The sequence below is a fragment of the Emys orbicularis genome, chromosome 4 (genome assembly GCF_028017835.1).
Source record: "Emys orbicularis isolate rEmyOrb1 chromosome 4, rEmyOrb1.hap1, whole genome shotgun sequence".
Classification (NCBI taxonomy): Eukaryota; Metazoa; Chordata; order Testudines; family Emydidae; genus Emys; species Emys orbicularis.
Genome location: NC_088686.1, coordinates 153,826,554 through 153,842,022, shown reverse-complemented (window position 1 = coordinate 153,842,022; position 15,469 = coordinate 153,826,554). Strand labels below are relative to the sequence as shown.

The 15,469-nt window shown below is 46.5% G+C and overlaps 1 protein-coding gene across 1 annotated transcript in view; it reads left to right on the top strand.

The window, feature by feature from the left end:
* LOC135877941 (zinc finger protein 208-like) overlaps nucleotides 1-13,432 on the top strand; it is a 77,990-nt gene extending 64,558 nt beyond the window's left edge. Inside the window, exon 8 of the mRNA XM_065403463.1 lies at nucleotides 12,217-13,432. Within this exon, the coding sequence (XP_065259535.1) occupies nucleotides 12,217-13,076 (860 nt within the window). The 3' untranslated portion in view covers nucleotides 13,077-13,432. The remainder of the gene's footprint in view (nucleotides 1-12,216) is intronic.
* Nucleotides 13,433-15,469: the final 2,037 nt, after the last annotated feature.

Genomic DNA, 15,469 nt, shown 5'->3' with positions numbered 1-15,469 from the left:
GTCACAGCTGCTGGGCCGGGGGTTCCCTGGGAGTCGCTCCCCTAGAAACCGCGTCCCCTGCTGAGACTCCGGGCTGGGGGCTGGAGCGGAAGGTGCTGAGTGTGTAACGCTTGTGCCAGCAGCTCCAGGTGGCGTTCGAGGACGTCGCTCTGTATTTCACCCGGGAGGAGTGGGAGCTCTTATCCCAGCGAGAGAAGCATCTGTACCGGGACCAGATGCTGAGGAATTATTGGGCCCTCGTTTCCCTGGGTAAGGACCAATTGCGCTTCATTTTAACAGCTGTGAAATGTCTGGGTTCCCTCCATACCTCAGCTGCCATGTGCAGCTCTGGGCTGAGCGGTGGCTTCCTGCTGGAGCAGAACTCAGGGCTACAGAGCCTGGGGCTAATCTCAGTGTAACTTGTTTATTTTGCATTACCTTCCTCCGTCCTGGCACAGAGGTGGTAGCAAACAGTTACATGAGTAACAACTGTGCCTCAAGAACTGACTCTAGTTAGACAAATAAGGCAGGGAAATGCTGCTGCTGCAACAGCTCCCCACCTCCCCCAAAAGAATGAACATAGTATATTTAACAACTGTACAGTTGAACAATGCTTGCACCCTATGTGCAAGAACTGGTAGCTCTGAATGGTGCCACCTGCCATGACACGTTGTGGCCGATGCCTTAATGACATATTGCAAACTGTTTTCAACAGCTATAAGATGGCAAAGGAGCAAAGTTCCCTTCTTCCAAAATCTTCCCCCATGGTAAATTTTCGGGGGGACAGTTGGGTAAGTGAATGACCAGAGAGAAGGTGGTTGAGGACTTTCTACTCACCCTGTCTCTTAATCTGAGAGTAATGGGGGTTCAATGGTGTTTCAACTCATTAAAGAAAATCGGTGTTACACAGTTGTCTTATGGAACGTAGTGCCACAAGATAGCATAGAGGCCAAGATGATAGCAGAATGGGATATTTCTATGGAACATCCATTCTAGAGTTCCCCTAGTAAGGATTTAAAACTCAGCCCCCACTGCAAATTGAGACGGGTCATAGACGTTGCTGCTTCAGAGTATGAACTGAACTTGCCTGGTGGGACACCAGAAGAAATCTCCTCTAAGGAAGGTTTATTTCATTATTCTCCTGCTTGGGATCTCCTGCACTTTCCTCTGAAGCAGCGACCGAGATCAGTGTCCCGTCGTGCCAGGTGCTGCACAGACACACCCTGACCGAGGTCGGGGCCCTGTTGTGCTGGGCTGCACCAACATATAATTGAGCCCCTGCAGCCAAAACTTTAGTTATAAAACTTTCCCCCCAAACAGGCTATTCAGGTTCCAAACCGGACTTAATCCACCGGATCGAGATAGGGGAGACTGAGCTCTGGATCAGGGATGCCGAGAACTCCAGGGAAAGCTCCGAGCCTGAGAGCCCCTCCTCAGGTGAGTCATAATAATCTGATCCCTTCTGATTTACACACCTGCTAGTGAAGGGCTCCTTGATGTAGAAGACAAAGGCAGAGCGAGATCCACTGGCTGGGAGCAGAAGGGAGACTAATTGAGGCTGGGAATTAGGGGCCAGTGTTTATCTTGGTAGGAATGAACCACTGGGAGAGCTCCCCTCAGGACAAAATGGATTTTCCATCACTAGGAGTGTTAGACCCTCAGTAGAGGTCTCCCTATGGGTTTGGGGAGCAGGCAGGTACCGGACAAAGTGTTGGTATATAATACTCTAAATGGTCTTTATTGATTACAAAACAAACCTTACTCGGTACACATTCATACCCCAAACAAACTATCCCAGAGTCCAAAGGTCAGAATGGGCCCGATGGCCAGTTGAGATTCCTTCTGATCATAAGATGCGGAGAGCCAGCGAAAACCACATCTATACCCACACGGAGCTCTGGATCAGTAAACAACTCCAATTTGCAGAAGTCATAGGCGAACATTTATAGTCCATTCTGTCACGTCCTCGGTTCTTTCCCTTTGTTTACTAGGCCTTCTACCCATACAATTCCAAAGAGACAATCCTGGGCGAGCTGCCATGATCCAAGGCGTGCCATTTCCTCCAATTCTTATACAATTTTATATCAGTCCAGCTGGTGGTGTTTCCTTTTCTGTTCATTTTCCGTATTTTTCTCTGAACAAAACAAGATTGTTTTTGCACAGATAGTTCTAATAGTCCTTGACCGTATGTTCTTGCTTCGGTTGCTAAGTTGCAACGCACGTATTCATGTCAAGCACGCGTCATTCATACCAGGCCTCAATGACATATCCATGTAATACGTTATAGATGAATCACAATGTGTGTGTGTGTGTATATATGTATGTATGTATCCCGACATTCCCCCCTCTTGATACATGATTAATGCCATTAACTATTGTATCACTTTATAATTTCGCAAGCAATTCAATTTTATATATCACTTGCTCCAAAACTTCTTGTCGCTTTCTTATTCGGCAGTATAAACATAACATAATAAAGGTTAACAAAATAATTAATGCAAATAATATCACAATAGGATGTAGCATTAAATTTAGAAGAGCTGTGACACTGGGAGACCATCCTTTGAAAATATCATACCAACGAGAAATTGCCAATTCTTCTCCTTCTTTCCCCAATTTTAATATTTGACCATTGTGGATCAAAATGTTTATTTTTCCCAGCTGAGCAGACTTAGATATATCTTTTGCATATTGCCTGATTTTTTTTTTTTTTTTTTTTTTTTGCTTTCATCAATAAATTTTTTCCATTGTTCCCAATGTATCCCCAAATCAAAGGACCAGTCCACATCTTTTGGTTCCCAAACAATTTCCTTTTTTAAAAATAGAGGACCTTGGTAAATAATTCTATTAATAATGACCTCTGTTACATTACATTTACATGACTCAATTGGGCCTTTTTCTGTCATACTTCCCCAAAATACATTTTTTTCAGTGGCTACCACACAAATACACCCGTTAACTAAATCAAACACTCTTGTGCCATGAGAGGCTAAATATTGCATGGTACATTGTCTGCTTGAATGGTTCAAATGACATCCCTCTAGGGACCAAGTTAGTTGTAGGCACACCCACTTACTTCATCCCCACTCTTCATAATGTTTCATCAATTCTACTAATTTATAATCCCTTTCTTCTTGAATCAAGTGTGTCCCACTTATTTCTATTTTCTATAACTCTTCATTAATAATTTTTGGCAACACCCAGGCCATTGCTGCTTTTTTATTTATTTATTTTTTTTTGCTTCCCTGTGTTGTGTAACAGCATTCTGCCTTTCCACTCCACCCTCAGAGTGGCTTTGTCCCAATTAAACTCTATATATTTCTTTCATCTTGCAATTCGTTGATTCCATATATGAGGATCTTTGAACCATTCAAAAGGCCATGGTCCATTACTTAACAGATTAACCATTCTCTCTATGTATTGTATCCCATAGGTTTGCATCTGTACACATCGTATTGTTAGTTTTATTGTCAATCTCAGACACACCAAATAGATTTACATTTAGAGATGTTTTAAAGGGTTGGGCTTGTTTCAGTTGGAGTTCCACACTTCTTATTCCTTGTTCCGATAATGCACCAAAATTTTGTCACGTGTCTGTATCCCAAAATCTTACCCAAAGCTGACATTTTCCCTTGCAACATCTCAATATCAAATCTTTTGGCCTTAGATATTCCCCTGTCACATTTTTGCCATCTTCCCACCATATTTCACATTTTACCTCAAAAGGGTTTTTCTTTACATCTGGTTTTGTTTGGTCCTGTTTTTCCCATTCTATCCCACGAATAGTCTAATGTATTTTTCCCTTTTATCCATACCTCCATCCTAGAGGTGCTCCCATATGTATATCCAAGTACCCCTACATTTCCCCAAATATTCAAAAAACTTAAAAGCAAAAAACCATATTTTCACCCTTATTGAGGATCCTCATAATTCAAAATTGAAGTCATGGCCATTATTCCATAGGAATAATATCCAATCCTTCTGGCCGTATTATTCTAAATACTTACACTAACCTCTTCTATCTTCGCTCGAGCTCCGGTATTATTTTTTTCTCTTCCTAAAATATAACGCACACAACACAATTCTTCTACTAAGCACAAAATGCAAAGCAAACATAAACAATAAACCAATTACAAAAATTGTAGCACCGTATCCATGCTCCAAATCCAAGGTCCGTACAGGATAATCTCCGGTGCAATTGGGCATTCCTTTCCCTCTGTAAGATAAACTAAAAGAAAAAGAAAGGAACATTATTTAATCTTTAGGCCATAAATTTAATTGTGATGTGTGGACCCACTTTCCCTTTTCCCCCTTGTTAATCTGCACTACAGTAGGTGAAATTTTATCCATGATGGAAAATGGTCCAACCCATCTAGACTCCAGGAAATGACTTTTCTATGTTAATTTCAAATACGTTACTCTATCTCCGATTTTCCATAATCTACCGTCCTGAGCCACACAAGAATTCACATAGTCTCTTGCTTTTTCAGTGGTGTCAGTCAGTTTAAATTCCATTCTCTTAAATTCTATTGGTAACACCCTTACCCATTGAGTAACTGATATCTCCTCTTCTTTTGGGTACAATAAAGGGCTCCACAATCTCATAGGCCTTCCAAAGAGAATTTGATAAGCCTGGTAGCCAGTACCCAATAGATCACTACTTCGGATGGCCGCCAACACCATTGGCAATTTATCGTCCCAATCTTTGCCAGTGTCTTGCACTACTTTGCATAGAGCTTGTTTAATAGTTTGATTCATCCTTTCTACTGTCCTGACGATAGAGGATGATAGGGGATATGTAGTTGTTGCTTTATTCCTAAAGCTTTTAATAAAACTTTTAATTACTCCTCCTACAAAATGTGGCCCATTATCAGAATAAATTACTTTTGGAGTTCATAGAATCATAGAAGATTAGGGTTGGAAGAGACCTCAGGAGGTTATCTAGTCCAATCCCTTGCTCAAAGCAGGACCAACACCAACTAAATCATCCCAGCCAGGGCTTTGTCAAGCCGGGCCTTAAAAACCTCTACGGATGGAGATTCTACCATCTCCCTAGGTAACCCATTCCAGTGCTTCACCACCCTCGTAGTGAAATAGTGTTTCCTAATATCCAACGTAGACCTCCGCCACATAATTTTTCATATCTACTAAACATTACTTCCCACAACTTTTTGGCAGTGGTCTCTGCAGTATGATTTCTGATGTGAATCGCCTCCACCCATCCAGAAAAGGAATCTACTATCACTAATAAATACTGATTCCCCCTTTGGGTCTTAAGCAATTTATCAATATAATCAACCTGTATTCTACTCCATGGCCCCACAATTCTTTGGTGCAACAAGGGTCTCGAATTCAGTGGTGTATTCAGTGGTGCACACCTTATGCAGTTTTTAACAAAATTTTCTACGTCCTTTCGCACCTGAGGCCATATTCCAATTTATTTTACCTTAAAGAGAGTATTCTCTATTCCTTGATGCACCATAGAGTGACACAGGTTAATAATCTCTTCTCTTTGAAGTTTGTCAGGTACCCACTTTACCTCTCCTGTTTGTTTGTTTGTTATTCACCGCACAGCCCCCTTGTATATTCCCGTTTCCCCATCTTTCCTCAGGTTTAACATCCTGTTTTATGGCTGGAGCTCTAGGAACTCCCAGAACTCCCAGAGGTTCCTTTGCTGCTAATTTTTTAATTTTTTTTCATTCCCGTCTCGCTTTTGATGACCTTTAATATGTCTTACTCTTAATTTTCTAGGGTGTTTTTTCAACCAATCATAGAGATATTTCCAATCCTCCTTTTGGACCAAATTTTTCCCCTCAGCAGTTTCCCAAGGATTCTTTTTCCAAATCCCAATCCAGTATCACAGTCCTTGTCCCACAAAGTCTGAATCCATATAGACATGACAGCCTGCAACGTTATTTTTCTGTTTAAGCAGATCACTAAGAGCTGTGACCTCTGCTCCCTGAGCTGAAGTCATACTCATAGAACCAGAAATAGTTTCCCCATCAATTTGTACAGCCACATATCCCGTATATTTCTTAGAGTTTTCATAGTATGAACTACCATCTGTAAACCAAAACTCTTTTTCTCCGAGGCTTAACACTTCATCTACCGGGGGGGTGTCTTCAACTAACTTCGGTCTGGAAGTGGGCATTCATGCTCCTCTCCTTCCGTCAGGAGGGCATAGGGTAACATCATTGCTTGTTTGTTATTCTCATAAGTAACATCTCTGCTAGTTAACATCAAGGTCCATTGGGCCATCCTGTCATTCGATACTCCTTTCCCCTGCAGTTTCCCTAATAAAATATACTTCAGGGGAGAGTGAGGTGTTTGTATTATAACAAGGGCTGTGCCAGTAGTCAAAGCAAAAGCTTCACTGGCCCACACAGCAGCTAAACATGGTATTTCACAGATCCCAAACTGCTGCTTCGTAGGAGTTAATCTTCGAGACTCGTATGCTACCGGTATTAACTTCCTGTCAATTTCCTACATTAGTACTCATGCTAGACTTTGTTGGGTTGCTGCCAACTTAATCACAAACAGCTTGTTTATCTCTGGGAATTTCAATGCTGGAGCTTGCATTTAAGCTTGTTTTAAATGACAAAGCTTTTTCTTGTTCAGGCCCCCACTCCCATTCTCCTTTCTTTTTTAGTAAACGCCACAAGGGTACAATTATAATGGCAACATTCCAGATGTGTTTCCTTAAATAGTTAAACCCTCCTAACATCACGTCAACGCATGAGAATCCTCTGGCCTTGGTAAATTCATTGATGATTTCACCTTTTGTTGATCTACCTGAATTCCTTGTTCCCTGAGGGTCACCCCCAAATAATTCACTCTCCTCTGCACTAGTTGGGCTTTCTCTTTATTAGCCTTGAAACCAGTTTCCTGGATGAGTCTCAACACTTTTTTAGTCCACTCAGCCACCTCCTCCTTAATGTCCCCCCCACACTAATATGTCATCTACATATGAGGTGACATTCTCACGATCCTCTTTGGATAATTGATCCAGTCTTTGCACCACATGTTGGGGCGCAATAGCCGGACCGCAATGTAGGCCCTGGGGAATTCTTTTAAACAAGTACTGTTGTCCCTTAAAAGTCAACGCAAAGCAGGCCCAAGAATCAGGATGCAATGGGATGGCGAAAAAACAGTTTGCCAAATCTATGACCGAGAACCATTTAGGGGTCCCCTGTATTCTTGCCATCACTTGAAGTAGATCTGCTACTATTGGTGCTATGGGGGGGCAGCTTTATTAATTTGTCTAAAATCCACTGTCAATCTCCAGTCTCCTGAGGCTTTTAATATGGGCCAAATTGGGCTATTGTATGTGGCATTCCCCTTTTCAATCACTCCCTGTTGTTCTAATGATTCAATTATTTTCTCAATTCCTGCCTCTGCTTGCACAGGAGATTTATATTGTCTCTGCGGTGGCACTTTGTCCCCCACAATTTTAACACATGCTTCAATTTGATCACATTCGGCTTTATTCTTAATCCATACACTGGGAAACTCCTTTACCCACATCCTGTTGATCCAATATAATCTCCTCCACTGCTTCTGCAGCACATATTCTTGGAATGTACCCTGCTGTCAGGACGCTTTCTGTCCAGCCAGGCACACGCCACAGAACTGCATTAGTTAAATCCAAAACCAACCAATTCCTCTTCAAAAAAGGAGTCCCCAATATTACTGGCTTAGCCGCCTGATCTATCTGAAGCATTTGTTCTTTACAACAAACATCCCCCACTCTCTCTCGGTGTAGCTATTTCTACTGAATGATACATTTTTTCCTGTCACTCCTTCCCCAATAAAGGAGGCTGCTGTAATAATCTCTGACACATATTGAGTCAAATCACAACTTCTATTTACACTATTTACACCAGTCCCACTATCCAATAGGGATCTTTGGGCCCATTATCGCCCACAGTGACAGTTGTCCTTGGCCTCCCATTTGAATCCCATCTTAATCTAGTTACCATCTCCCACTCCTGGGGACCGATTTCCTGTGGGAGCTACTTGTCATCGGGGCCTCCCTATAGAGCGGGTTTCCCTGAACCCTCAGCTTGCACAGCTGCAACTCTTTTCTGCTCCTTAGACATTTCCTCTTCCATCCTTTGCATTGCTTTGATCAATTCATCAGTGTGTCTCCCATTCCACTTATCCATATCGACTCCCCTCAATCTCAAATACCTCCAGGCGATATTCCGAGTCACATCTACTCCTTTCTGGGTCTCAAATTAATAATTTCATCCCTACCACTTGATGGTCTAATTTATCTTTGTCTGCCTTAATCTTTTCCCAATCCACCCTTCTCTTTTCCAATTCCCTATTTTGTTTCCCCATTTGTTCTAACTGAGTTTGCATGATCTGTGCCTGCCTCACTTCCCACTCCAAATTTTCCTGGCAAGTTTTAGAATTCTCTTGCAATATTTGTAACTCCGCAAGATTGCCCCTTACATGCAATTGCCTTTTTAATAGCTTGCCACAACAGCCACACTACGGCCGTTTGCTTTTTACTGGCATTAGGCTTGTACAGCTGTACATATTTCTCAAACATATTTTCTAAGGCAGGGGTCGGCAACCTTTCAGAAGTGGTGTGCCGAGTCTTCATTTATTCACTCTAATTTAAGGTTTCGCGTGCCGGTAATACATTTTAACGTTTTTAGAAGGTCTCTTTCTATAAGTCTATATTATATAACTAAACTATTGTATGTAAAGTAAACAAGGTTTTCAAAATGTTTAAGAAGCGTCATTTAAAATTAAATTAAAATGCTGATCTTACGCCACCAGCCTGGTCAGCTCGCTGCCAGCCTGGGGTTCTGTTCATCTAGGCCGGCAGAAGGCTGATCAGGGCCTGCGGCTGGGACCCCAGACCTGGGGGGGGGTGTTTCAGGGGTCAGGGCAGAGGGCTGGGGGAGGGGGTTCCGGGCAGAAGGCTGGGGTGTGTGTGGGGGGGGTTCAGAGATCAGGGCTGGGGGCTGTGGGGGGTGCAGGGCAGAAGGCTGGGTGTGTGTTGGGGTGTGGGGGTTCAGGGCAGATGGCTGGGGGTATGGGGGTGCAGGGCAGAAGGCTGAGTGGGGGGGGTCAGGGCAGAGGGATGGGTGTGTGTTGGGGTGGGGGGGTTCAGGGCAGAGGGCTGAGTGTGTGTTGGGGTGGGGGGGTGCAGGGCAGAAGGTTGGGGTGCTTGGCTCGTAGGGGTGCTCCCAGCCCCCTGCCCTGGGCGGCTCAAGGCAGGGGGCTGGAAGGGATATGCCCTGTTCCACCCCCTTTCCCCTGGCTCTGTCCCTACCTCTCTCTGCGTCCTCTACGGAGCAGGGAGCACGCTACCGCTCTTACCCCTCCCCCTCTCTAGGGCCATCAGCTGATTGGCCAGGGATGGAGAGGAGGTGGGGCAGGAAAGCATCACGCAGGGGGAAGAAGCGGGGGAGGGGGGAAGCTTGGCTGCCGCAGAACCAAGCTTCTGCCTCCTGCCCCCGCAGGGGAGAGCGGTGGGCGGGGGGGTTGAGTGGGGCTGGGGGCCGGGACCGCAGCAGGGAGCTGCGTGCCACTCGAAATCGGCTCGCGTACCGTGTTTGGCACGCGTGCCGCAGGTTGCCGACCCCTGTTCTAAGGTATCTGTCGTTACACTGGGCTCCACTGCACCCTCCATCCAAGGGCACGTCCCAAATGCAATAATCTCCTTCTCTAACAGAGAAGGGGCTTTAACTTTAGTCCACTGGGATGCCTCCTCTATCCCTTTACTTTTCTTCTTAAACAGTGTTTTGAACCTTGTTACAATAACACCTCAATGTATCTCCCCACGCGCTCTTTCACTCACTCACACGTACTGTAATGAGTTCTCCACGTGGGATCTCCCCACACATTTTTTTTCTTCACAAATTCCACAAATAAGGAGTCACCCTTATTCAATTTAAATAAGGACTCCCCCAAAACTGTAAGACCCCATCTCGAAATCCAGCACTCCTTAATATCTCTCCTTAGACAGCTTCGACCTTCCTGGGTCTGACCTCAGAGCATTCAGCATCCTCTTCCACACCGTGCTCTTCCCACAGCGAGTCTGCCCGGGCGGGGCTCCTGGGGAAGCCAGAGGGCCCTGCACCCCAACGCCGCAGTCAGACGTGACTCTCAGCCAACCAGAAAAACAGAAGGTTTATTAGCCAACAGGAACACAGCGTAGGACAGAACTTATTAGCACAGAAATCAGTGACTTTCAGCCAAGTCCATCTTGGGTAGTCCTGGGCCAGAAGTCCTGGACTCCCCCTATTCCAGTCCCCCCCAAGCAGACTCCCAGCAACTGGACCTCCGACACCCCCCTGTTGCTGCTGCTCCTTCTCCTTGTCTCCAGAGTGTCACCTGGTCATCACCTGGTTGCATCCCCCTCCTTGGTCTCAGGTTACAAAGGGCACCGGTTATAGCATACATGCAGACAGCTGGAGCAGCCTCACCTGCCCCAGAGGTCTCAGCCAAAGTCACACACCCCTATTCCCACTACTGAGATATTGGTGCAGCACACAGGGAAACTGAGGCACACATTCATGCAAAACAGTAAAACTCACATAGGCTCAACAGTAAGACTCACATACAACATAACAAGGGCAAATCCCCACTTCGTCACAAGCCTATAACATAGTGGGTGTGTGTGTATGTGTGTGTATGTGTATATATATATATCTCCCAACAATAGTAGCTTTGCCTAGCCTATATTTCTCTAGTTTATTTATGAGAAGGTCATGTAAGACAGTATCAAAAGCTTTACTAAAGTCAAGATATGTGACATCTTCTGCTTCTCCCCTATCCACAAGGCTTGTTACCTGTCAAAGGAGGATATTAGGTTGATTTGACATAATTTGTTATTGGCAAATCCATGCTGACTGTTAGTTATTACTTTATTTCCTTCTAGGTGGTCACAAATAGAATGTTTGATTACTTGGTCCATTATCTTTCCAGGCACTGAAGTTAAGTTATCTAGTCTATAATTCCCTGAGTTGTCCTTATTCCCCTGTCAATAGTTAGGTACTATATTTACCCAGTCCTTGGGTGTCTCTACCATCCTCCACAAGTTCTCAGAGATAATCACTAATGGCTCAGAGATCTCTTCAGCCAGATCCTTATGTATTCTAGGATTTATTTCATCAGGCCCTGCCGACTTGAAGACATCTAACTTGTCTAAGTAATTCATAACTATTTCTTTTCCTATTTTAGGCTCAGATCCTACCCCATTGAAACTGATGTTCACTATGTTAGTCGACCGATCACTGCTACCTTTTTGGTGAAAACTGTAAATAAACCCCTCTGATTGAAATAAAAACCAAATCACTTCGAAAACAAAACCAGGGCCCTGTTGTGCCAAGCGCTGCCTGTATCCTGGGCAGGCTACAATTTAAGCATAAAACGAGACCCATGGGAGCAGGCACCAGGTGCTGCACAAACAACATTGGGTAGAACCACCCTGAGTCTAGCTGCAGATCTGTCGCGGCATTTTGTGTCAGAAATTACAGAGCAGTTATATAAGTTTAGTAAACGTCACAGGTCCTTAAATTTACTGTGATGGCTCCATGATTTTTAATAAAACCTGCCCTCCTCCTCACCCTGCCCAACGGGCACTAGCCACCCAAAGAAGCACCTTCCCCCTAGCGCTGCAACCCTAACCCCAGCCTGGTGCAGAGGGGTTGGGGTGGGCTAGAGTGGATCTGGGTGGCAATGCCATTCACTGAAGTTTGTCCCACCTCCCCCACCATCATGACCGTGGGCGGGGGCAAATCTGAGTGGCACTGGAACCTCGCAGGCCAGGTCTCAATGCCCAGAGCAAGGCGTTGGGTCCAGCCCTGCGGGACAGGAGCTGCCATTGCAGGGTGAGGCACCCATCCAAAAAACAATCACGAAGAAATGGGGAAATCGCTCCATCCGTGACATTTTTCCATCTTTGTTGAAGGTGTAGTTTTAACCATGAGCTAACACCGGGATTGCCTCTATTCTCTCCAGCAGGGCAGGAGATCCCGGGAGGAAAGAGGGCACAGGCTGAATGTGGGGAAAGCGCAGCAGGAATGCAGTATCCCACGGCCCACAGAGGGATCCATGCACAGGACGCAGTCCATCCCCGGGGTAAACTCAGCCAGAGACCGGATCTGGCTACACAACAGAGACTCCCCATGGGCCAGTGTCCCCAACACTGCATTGACTGCGACAAGAGGTTCAGCAACCCCTCCACGCTGAACCAGCACCAGCGCACACATGCCAGGGAGCAGCCATACCGTTGCTCTGACTGCGACAAGGGCTTTGCAGAGAGCTCAAAGCTGAGAATACACCAGCGCACGCACACCGGGGAGCGGCCGTACCGTTGCTCCGACTGCGACAAGGGTTTTGCACAGATTGCATATCTGAGAATACACCAGCGCACGCACACCGGAGAGCGGCCGCGCTGCTGCCCCCACTGTGGCAAGAGATTTGCGCACAGCTCAAGCCTGAGAACACACCAGCGCACGCACACCAGGGAGCGGCCGTACCACTGCACTGACTGCGGCAAGGACTTTGCAGAGATTGCACACCTGAGAATACACCAGCGCACGCACAACGGGGAGCGGCCGTACCGCTGTGCTGACTGTGACAAGAGCTTTGCACAGATCGCACACCTGAGAAGACACCAACGCACGCACACTGGGGAGCTCCCACACCACTGCGCTGAGTGCGGCAAGGATTTTGCACAGATTGCATATCTGAGAATACACCAGCGCACGCACACCGGGGAGCGGCCGTACCGCTGTGCTGACTGCGACAAGGGCTTTGCACAGATCGCACACCTGAGAATACACCAGCGCACGCACAGCGGGGAGCGGCCGTACCGCTGCATCAGCTGTGGGAAGAGCTTTGCAGAGAACTCGAAGCTGAGAATACACCAGCGCACGCACACTGGGGAGCGGCCGTATTGCTGCACCAACTGCGGCAAGAGCTTTGCAGAGAGCTCAAGCCTGAGAATACACCAGCGCACGCACACCGGGGAGCGGCCATACCGCTGTGCTGACTGCGGAAAGGACTTTTCACAGATCGGACACCTGAGAAAACATCAGCGCACGCACACGGGAGCGGCCGCATCGCTGTGACGATTGCGGCAAGAGCTTCAGCAATGCCAGTATGCTGACAAACCACCAACACATACTCACACCGGGGAGCGGCCGCACCGCTGTGCATACTATGGTAAGAGATTCAGCAATGCCAACAAGCTGACCCAGCACCAGTGCATAATCTCATACCTGAGAGCACACCAGGGAGCGGCCATACAGCTGTCATGATTGCGGCAAGAGCTTCAGCACCACTGATGCCTCATCAGTGCATGCACACCGTGGCCAGCCATTCCAATGCACTGACTGCGGCAAGAGCTTGCCCAGAGCTCACTCCTGAGAATACACCAGCGCATTCACAGCAGGGAGCGGCTGTACAGCTGTGCTGATTGGCAAACGCTTTGCTCAACTGGGCAACCTCCCCTGGCACCAGTTGGCTCACCAATGCCCCTCTGCCACCGCCAGGGTCTGCGGGGCTTCTGGCAGCAAGTGGATCTGGCACAGTGCCAGCAGACTCAGACCAGGGAGTGGTCCTGTCCCCCATGATGCCCAGCAGAGGCTGTGGGGGCAGGGAAGGGGGACTTGGCTGAGCAGTATGGGGAAGAGCAGACAGGTGTGGGGATTTTAGAGCAGATGGTCACAGCCTACTCAGACTTTTGCATTACTCCTTGGGGAATTCTGTGCTAAAAAAATAAACATTCTGCAAACCATATTTTAAAATTCTGCATATTTTATTTGTCAACATAACACAATATAATCACGCTAGTTTCAATTATTTTGGTGATTTATTTCAAAATACCTGTCAGCTACTATGTCTAAGCTGAAATCGCAACTGAAGTGTGTTTACCAGACACATCTGGGGAGTGGATAAAACTGTTTTTCAAAACCAAAGAAGTTAACGCTTCTAGCCAAGGTGTCCTCAAAGCTGATGGGCCATCACCTATCAAGTAGCCATTCTTTGGCAAGGAAGGCAATCAGGAACAAACAGACCTGCATTTTAGCAAACAACAGCATGAAACCTCTTTGCCACCAAAGTTCATGTCTCCCCACTCAGCTGAGAACTTTATCTAGGGGTCGCTTTGAGAAAAATGCATTTCAAAGGGAGATTGAACTGTAAAAGAGAAGGGCAAAAACACCTCTTGTTATTTCTCCCTGTTCATCTCTAGTTATCACCTAAGAGGACAAAAAAAGAAAAGAAAAGCAGCCCTTGGACCTCAGGAACTGATCCTGACCTGAAAATTTGGTCAGCAATTCTACTGGAAACCTGTGCTAAGGGACTTCACTTTTCCCCAAGTCTAGTTTGTTCAGCTTAGTACTAGGAAGTGTTTTTCTTGCAACCATTTCTGACTTTGATGCCTCATCACTTGTACTCACTTGAAATCTACCTTTGTGATTAAATACATTTGTTTTCTTCTTTAATTGAAATGAATCCAGTATTGTGAACTGTGTGGATATCTCCATTTGGGGTGGGAAACTGTTAGGTCCATTGCCCCTCTAAGGGGATCAAGATATATTATATCAGGACTGTCCAGGAGAAGGCTGGACAATACAGGCCGTACATTTTGGTGGGGAAATCTGGGACTGTGTGTGTGTTGGGATCACCCTGCAGTAATAACCAAGGCTGTGAAAGCCAGAGTGTGAGCTGAGCGTGGCTGGCAGGCAGCAGCTACACACAGACACTCGGGGTAAGACCGGAATGCTGGAGGCTGTTTGTGAGTGGTCCGGGTTGGGAGCGACAGCAGCAAAGCATTAATGGGCACCCCAGGTTACAGGGCAGGCGGTGACACTGTCCCTCCCCCAGTGTCTGGGCAGTCGTGAGCCTGAGTGAGATAAGGGGCGTTAAAGCCCTCTGTGAAGGAGAAAGGGGAATTTCTCAGTGTTTAGCACCAAGGAATTCTTAAGTTTGCTAAAATATCTAGTCTGCGGAAACAAGAAATGTTTGGGGCCAAATTTTTTAACCATTGCCTTTTTAAAAGCCCATTCAGTGATGTGAATCCCTGTCTTTTAGGTACCTGGGGTTCTTTGCCAGCAGGAGAGAAGAGGTCCCTGCTGGGATAGCTCAGTGCTGGCCGAGTTTCTCCGTCCCTTGGCAATAAGACAGACTCTTGTTTTCACAGCCAGCCGATCGCCCAGTGACATCACCCTGCCTGCTGGCCTGGCAGGGTAACTCCTCAGGTCACCACCACCCTCTCCAGCCTGCCTTGGGCTTGGAGAATGAGGAGAAGGGCGAGGGACGACCCTGAACATCCTCCATCCATTGCTCCGTCACCAAAGCAAGTGAGTGGCATTAGGGTTCCTCGGTGGCGTTCCCTGTCTGCCTGGGGAGAGGGAGAAAGAGGGGGAGAGAATCTCTCCCAAAGGAGATTTGCAAACAGCCCCCAGGAGCCCCTCACTCTCAGACCGGGGAGGGGCTTCTCCAGAGCCATCTGCAGTGT